Source organism: Gavialis gangeticus, unplaced genomic scaffold (genome assembly GCF_001723915.1).
Source record: "Gavialis gangeticus isolate Ggan-Ray unplaced genomic scaffold, GavGan_comp1, whole genome shotgun sequence".
In the NCBI taxonomy this organism is placed as follows: Eukaryota; Metazoa; Chordata; order Crocodylia; family Gavialidae; genus Gavialis; species Gavialis gangeticus.
The window spans coordinates 32,931,647-32,939,499 of NW_017729027.1; the positions used below are offsets into that span (position 1 = coordinate 32,931,647).

The 7,853-nt window shown below is 42.0% G+C and overlaps 1 protein-coding gene across 1 annotated transcript in view; it reads right to left on the reverse strand.

Annotated features, from left to right (window-relative positions):
* Positions 1 to 7,853, reverse strand: part of PRIM2 (primase (DNA) subunit 2) — a gene marked incomplete at its 5' end in the record, with an annotated part of 329,364 nt that overhangs the window by 21,057 nt on the left and 300,454 nt on the right. The window contains one exon of the mRNA XM_019520338.1: positions 2,048 to 2,116. Coding sequence (XP_019375883.1) covers positions 2,048 to 2,116 — 69 coding nt within the window. The remainder of the gene's footprint in view (positions 1 to 2,047; positions 2,117 to 7,853) is intronic.

The following is a 7,853-nucleotide window of genomic DNA, read 5'->3' on the forward strand; positions in this document are numbered from 1 at the left end:
TGTATGAATACATGGGGTGTGGGTGGGTATGGGGTTTGTGGGGGCCTGTGAGTGGGGGAGGGTGCTGGGGAGGCTGATTGGGTGTGTGGGGTGTCCGTGTGTGGCAGTGTCCCTCTCACACACTCTCTCCTGCCACTCCTGGCCTTAGGACACTGGTGTGGACCCCATGCTCGCCACCACTTTGCCCTCCCATCTGCCACCGCTGCCCTCTTCCTGCTGCTTTGTAGCTCCTGCCCCATTCGCTGCTCTGGCACCACATCCCAGCTGCATGGCCAAGACCCTAGGACACAGCAGGAGCTGGCCTAGCCCAGCCAGCACCGCACAGAGCCAGCCAAGAATTGTGGGGGTTCCCAAGTCCTGCAGTTCAGCAATGCAACTGGGAACCACGTGATTCTGGAGCAGCCGGCGGGCAGGCAGCTGAGGGCAGCAAAGTGGGGAAATGGCAGCGGCAGGAGTGTGGGGGGGGGGGCATGAGTGGCAGCAAGGGGACACACAGGAGCACAGCAATAACTGGTCAGGAGCAAGGGACCTGTGCCAGGGCCAGAGCTGGTGGAGGCCCAGCGTGAGGCAATAGGAGCATGGGGCCCAGGTTGGCAGGGGCTCTAGGGAGCCAGGCTAGCTCCCCCTCTCCCTGCTGGCACAGTCCAGCCTGGCTCCCTAGAGCCCCTGCCAGCCCGTGCTCCACACCGGGGCATTGGCCCAAGGGTACTGGCGCAGACCCCACATTCCTGTGTGCCTGCTTGCTACCACTCACTCCCCTGCCTTCAACCACCATTTCCCTGCTTTCCTGCCCACTGATACCACATGGTTCCCAACTGCATGGCCAGGACTGTAAACTCAGCAGGAGCTGACCCGGCCCTGAAGACTGGTGCAATCGCACTAAGTCCTCCCCTGCCTCCTGCTCCTCCCCCTCCCCCACCACATTCTTATCTGAATTTCCTTCTTGGGCACAGGGAGATGGGGCCAGAAGCCTCCGCTATGCAGGGGCTTCCAGCTGGGGGTTGGGGGCAGGGTAGGGCTGAGCTGGCCTTGCTGCTACAGCTGCTGGGTCCTGCTACTGGCTCCCGTCATCTTTAACAGGCAGCAAGGGGCAGATAAATGTTAATTTTCTAAATTTTTTAGGGGCCCTGTGGGCCAGATAAAATGGTGGGTTGCACCCGGCCTGGTGGGTCATATCTGGCCCATGGGCCGTATTTTGCCCCTGCCTCAGATACTACAGCAATTGGGACAACATACATTCATAAAAAAGAAAATCTCCCCTTAGTCTTTTTAAAGGGTACTTCTAATATTCTTCATATTAAAAAATAATCTAGTGTCTATTGAAGGAAACTAAGCAAAGAGGGGGAAACTGTAACTGCAAATGTTTATTTTATTTCCTAATTTAAAAACTAACACCATATAATTAAAATATAAAATATAAAAATCAAACTGACAAAGAAAACCAAGTACAAAGTCTTTAAATCATTAATCATTACAAATTAATTATGATACCACCCCTGTGTTTAAGAGATGCCTTACAGTAAAAAAATCTTAACATATTTTCTTTGGAAATTAGTTGTAGTGCCAGTCCCCACTTCCTTTATCTTTTATTTTTCTTTAAAATATTAATTAAAACAAAGACTTTCAAAAACGTTTTTAAATATTGAATATTCAATGGCTTACTTGACAACAGTACTGACACTTTCAGGAAGCAAACATAATTTAGTTTTGACATATCATATCACTCTTTGATACAGCAATATTATAGAGATAGTTAGCCATGCTACTTTGAACTCAGGCAGAAGGCAGAGCAGGGTGGTATCTTAGAGACAAATTACACACACACATATATATGAAATATTTTATGCAAAAATAATTCAAAACACCTGGAATAAAAGCATCTAAGTACATATACTGATTAATTCACAAAAACAAGGCCAAACAGCCAATTATGCATATGACAAATGCAGAGGCTCCGGAGTTTTATGCATTATTTCCAAGGCCCTTTCTAGAAGTCAGACAAAGGACATTCTGATCACTGTATGATAAAAATTAAATATTTACTTACATCGTGAGTCAACTCAAAGTATTTCTGACAGGCCAGTTGGTAATGCATACCTTTCACTAACTCCAAAATCTGTACAAAGTAAAAAAAGAGAAAGGAATTAGAGGTAGCATTTTTTCAGAACTGAGTAATTCTATAGCTTGTTGACCTATAATTGGCTGTTACAATAGCAACAGAAACAGTGCAACAATAACACAATACTATTATTTACTTCACAATAGACAGCCATATTAAAATGCAAGAAATCATGTTACATATTATACATTTACAATTTTGTCCTGTAATAAATAATGTTCCATGCAAACTGGTTGCTAAAAATGTACTTTGGTTCTATTAAAACCAAGATAACCATAGGGAAGAGATGTTCTGGGCTTGCAACTGTGATTTCAGTAGCTTTAACTTCAAGAATAATGTGAACATATATTTTTGCATTGTGTTTCTGACAGTTATTGTCAGAATATCATACTGTAACATCTCTTCCATAATTGCAGATATAAATCTAGTAATTCAAGTGGCTGAAGCATGAAGCAATCTAGTATACTATTTATATTTTTATTTTCCACTTTACTATCTCATATGGATGCAACATAAAATATTGGTGTGCTCCCGTCAACAAAATTTAATGCAAACCCTTTAGACAAGTATCTGTAAGAGGTGAATGCTTTTGCTTTCAATCAGATTTGTTCTTTTTTAATGAAGTTATTTCTAGTAAAGCTCAGCAGAAAGCAAGCATGAATGGTATGTTTTGAACACCTATTAGGAAAATCATCCTATCTTTTGTAAATACAATTTGCTTCCCAATTCTACCAAATGTAATCTTTTCTGTGCTGCATAAACTCCCATTCTTATCAGCAGAATGCAATGCCAGTTAAAATTTTTAAAGTTGTACCACCTTCTTCCTCCCTTACATAATCAAAATGTATACTCTGTCTGCTTATCAAACAGAGAAAATTGCTGGAATTAAGAGATAACCTCAATAAAGGGAAAATAATTCTCAAGAAATGTTAATTTTTAGTCCCATTTCCAAAGGTTGACCTTTTAAGTCAAACATAAAAATAAACCCCAGCTTAAATCCCTGCTGTCCTCATTATTGGACACTGCTTTATAGTTATTGACAGATGTACAAATAAATTACATTTGCAGAATGGATCAAACTACAACACACTGCCAAGGAAGTGTTTAACTTCATTGTTTCTCTGTTATAGCCCAACTGATTACATTTCTATGCTTCGTGTCACTTTCTGTTAAATTCTAGGTAATAAACAAAAGCCCAAGCCAACTAGCCAATAAAGTCTGAAATCTGGCACACTATGCATTTGACATGTCCACTTTTCTAAACCATCTCGGAGGAAAAAGTAAAAATTAATAAAATAAACAACAAAACAACAAGAAACAGTTCTTTTACTAAACGGTGTTAACCCCCACCCTCATCTTATATTTTCTTCTACTAGTTCTTTATTGAATGGGCAAAATGTATTATACACAATACAGTGGCTTTTTTAGATTAATATCAACTACACTGTATTGCAGTTCATAACTTGCTTACAAATAAAAACAGCACTAAATGCTGCTTATATAGCTAAACTGGAAGTTATGGAAGTCAAAAATAAAAAGTAGCACATCTGATATTCATCAATAAAATTTATTATGAACATAAGCTAGCCTGTCCCAAAATCCAGAGGCTTCATTTAATCAGTTTCTTTTGTTTAATCTAGTATCTGTTTTAAACATACAATCTCTGCTCCTCCCAGTGACCTGGAATGCTTGGATGCACAGAGCCTATTTATGAGAGAGAGAGCTAAGGCATAAAACTGCATCTTCTGGTTGGGTTCTCAACTGAGAAATATCTTTATTAATAAAACAAAGTTCTTAAATAGTGGTTTTTCCCCTAATACCTCCAGCCATATTACGAAGGAAGATGGTACTCATATCTTTACTTTAAACATGGGAAATCAGACACACAGAAGTAAATGACGTATCCAGGGTTATACAGCAATTGAAGTCAGAAGAGAAGACAGGAATCGAATACAGTTTTCAGAGCCACAGACCTCTGATCTGTTCATTAAATAACTGCCCTCTGCTACTTCAAGGCCAAACTCTGTCAGAAATTATTGTACCTTGCAGAGTAAGATATGAAATTCTGCAAGTGTCGGCTGGCTATTCCTAGATCAGCTTGTAAATAGAGGCAACTAGGTAACAATACATCTTAAACCCCAAATTCTTCTAATAGGGAGTCTGTGAGAATACAAAACATTTCTAATTTTTTTATCAAGTTTCTAACAAGCCAGTTATTTCAGACATACAAATATAGAGGAAAATGTAAATACCAGTATTCATCTGAAATTTCAGTACTGTTATACCACTGTTCCAATGTTGGTTAGGGATATAAAAGGTTAAACAATTATTTAACCGATAAGCAGAGCAATAATCAGTTAGCTTACTGGTTATCCTCTGGCTCTGACCAGGTGCAGTCTGGCAGGGAAATGGGGAAGGTAAGCCATGTGGTGCCCCAGTAGGAATCAGAAGGCAGTACAGCAGCTAGGAGGGAGGAGCAAGGAGGAAGGGAGAGGAAGGGTAACTAATACCCAGAGCATAAGAGGAAAACATCAAGCAGCCTATGTACTCACAAGAGAAGGCTGAGGGGGGACCTGGTGACAGTCTATAAACTCACTAGGGGGGACCAGAAGGGTTTGGGAGAGGCCTTGTTTCCCCTAGTGCCCCCTGGCATAACAAGGAATAACAGCCACAAGTTGTTGGAGAGTAGGTTTAGATTAGACATTCGAAGGCACTACTTCACAGTCAGGGCGGCTAGGATCTGGAACCAACTTCCAAAGGAAGTGGTGCTGGCTCCTACCATGGGGGTCTTTAAGAGGAGGCTTGATGCCTACCTAGCTGAGATCATTTGAGTCCAGTTTTTTCTCCTGTCCAGGCAGGGGGTAGGACTTGAAGATCAACGAGGTCCCTTCCGACCCTACTTCTGTGATTCTATGACTCATCAATGCCAGCTGAAATTGCCCACCTCCCCCTATCCCTGCTCCTCCCAGTGAAAAGGTCCCAGGAACTTAGAATAGGTCCCAGCAGCAGCTGTCTCCAAGCTACTGTGTTGTCGATTAATCATTTAACCTATATAATTAGAGAAGGTCAAACAATTTTTTTAAACTATATTTACATCCCTACCACTGGTATCCCAAAAAGATGATATATGTGAGTTCCCCTTCTGTATTCTTCATCTCTACTTCACTGTAATGAATTAAAAGCCTATGCCTTGTATGAACAGTATTTTTTTGGTTTGGTAGACAAGTAGAAAAACTGAGGAGAAAATATTGATTTCAGGTCAATTATAAATAATTTACTGAAGTCAAAATATTTTATTTTGGGTTATTTAACCATGTTTTTAATCCCCCTTTACAAAAGACAGGTCAATTTCAAAACAAAGATAGAATAATTTTATTAAGAAAGTGTTGAAATGCAACATTAAACTTTCCCCCTTCTTTCTAGCTGATATTTCCCTCCTTTTTTCTCCAGCTGAAACTATTCACCAGATTCAGACTGAATTTGTGTTTAGTTGTGGTGACTGCCCTGTTTGTCAAAAAACTTGCCTATCTCTAGCCAAATGCCTGATGTTTCTGGGTTTAGGGTCAAAAATCCAGGCAAGCAGAAAATCTGAGTAGAAATAAAAACCCTGTGATTACTACAAAAATGTATAAAAGGACATCATAAACGTTAAAAGAATGCATCAAAGAAAATTCTGCTTAATTAAAAAACTGTTCATCTTTCCAACAACAAAATATGCTTGGTTTAACATATTACCTCCAGATTGCTACTTATTCAATGAGCTACTTTGTTAATGTTACTCCTAAATTGTTCTGAAGAGGGTAAATGTCTGGTGATGATCAGTTAGTTTACATTAGCAAACTATTACTGTCTTCCCACCAGACCAGGAAAACAAAAGCGTACAACTTGTAGACAGGTTCATGGGAAGGGTCTGTTGGAAAAAGCAAAGCTGATGGTAAAACAGAGATTGCCAGCAGCTGCATAACCAACTTCAAAGTGCTGCTGGGTGTTCTAGGTTCCAGTTCAAGATGAACCAGAATTTACCAGTGTGTGCATGGGACCTCTGCACATTCCTGAATAAATGTAAGTTACAATCTACAAAATGGTATAAAACCATCTACAAGGTGAATACGAGTACGGAGGCAGGAGCTGAGTAGAGAACTAAATAGATCATGACATCTAAATACATCACTATCTTGTCAGGTCCATTATGAACATCTGGCTTGCTCTGAAACGCTAAAAACAGCCAAAAGCAATCTCTTCAAGACCTCAAGGTCTGAAAGGCTCTCCAACAGTGTCTTCACAAAAAGCTTTCTGTGTTGCCCACAACTGGAGGCAACACTGAAGCACTCTGGGAGGGCTTTAAAATCCCTGTCCATAAGGCCTCTGCTGAATCCACTAGCTATGCCACCCATCAATACCAAAACTGGTTTGATGAGAGCAACACTGAAATTGAAGCCTTAACTCAGCTGGAAGAAAAGGGCTCATTCCGCTTGGCAAGGTGCACCTCATTTCAGCAGGAGACATGTTAACTCCATAATCTGAAGTTCAGGGGAAGATCCAGGAAATCAAAAACAGGCTGTGGCAAGATAAAGCCAAGGAGATTCAGCTCTACTCTGACAAACATGGCATGCATAGTAGGCCTGTGTGAACAGGCAACTATTCAATTCAGATTTGGCCAATTCGGATTTGGCTGATTTGATTCGGAGATCTGAATCGCTTTTCTGATTCAATTCGGCTGAATTGATTCGGAGAACATTTGGTGATTTGGCCATAGGGTATAATGGGGAATCAATGAAATATCTATAACTTTGTTGTTTTGGGGCTGATTCAGGTGAAACTTGCGGGGTTGGTACCTGCTGCTGAGGGTATGAAGCCTACCAAGTTTCAAGGTGACAGGTGCAGGGGTTTCTGAGAAACTGCACCTCAAACTGCTGAAAAGCAAAACTCATGACATAGGTGACACTGTGTGTGTGTTAAGTCACAGGGGGATGAAAACTGCAGGGGTTGTAGCCCCTGCTGCAGCCATAAAGCCTGCCAACTGTCAAGGAGATAGGTGCAGGGGTAGTCTGGGTTCTGGGGCCCTGCACCTCTGGCCACAGGCAGGCAAAACTCATGACATGGGTGCTTGTGGGACTGTGCGTGTGTTCAGGTGCGCCCTTCCTGGCACCGGGGCCTCTGCACAACATGGCAGTATACCCCCTGTGAGGCCTCCTCCTCCCCTATAGTCTCGGTCTGGTCCACCACTGTAAACAACGGCAGGTCAAAATAACTTAGCTGGCACAACACCAATAGCACCAGCAGCATCAAAGGTACCAGGACAGTAACACAACCGTCATCCCACTCTCCTCTACAGATATCAAACTCAGGTGGCATATCACTGTCATCTCAAGACTTTGGAGGGGAATCGCAAATGATGTCTCTGGAAAATCCTCTGCATCAAATGGGAAGATGCCACACAAATGCCAGCATCTTTGCTGAAGCCAGTGTTACCAGTGTTGAGTCAGTGACCCTCCAGCACCAACTTCCCTGGACCACACACTGCATATTAGATGCCTGATACTTGACTCCCAAAACAAATGCTCTGCTCACAGCTTAGTTGAGTTTCATAGTAGCTAAGGACAGGAGGGACCTGATCAGATCATCTAGCCTGACCCCCTGCCACAGGCAGGAATGAATGCTGGGTTCACAAGACCCCAGACAGGTGACCATCTAACCCCTTTTTGACTTTGCTCAAGGCAGGGGCGAGGACCAC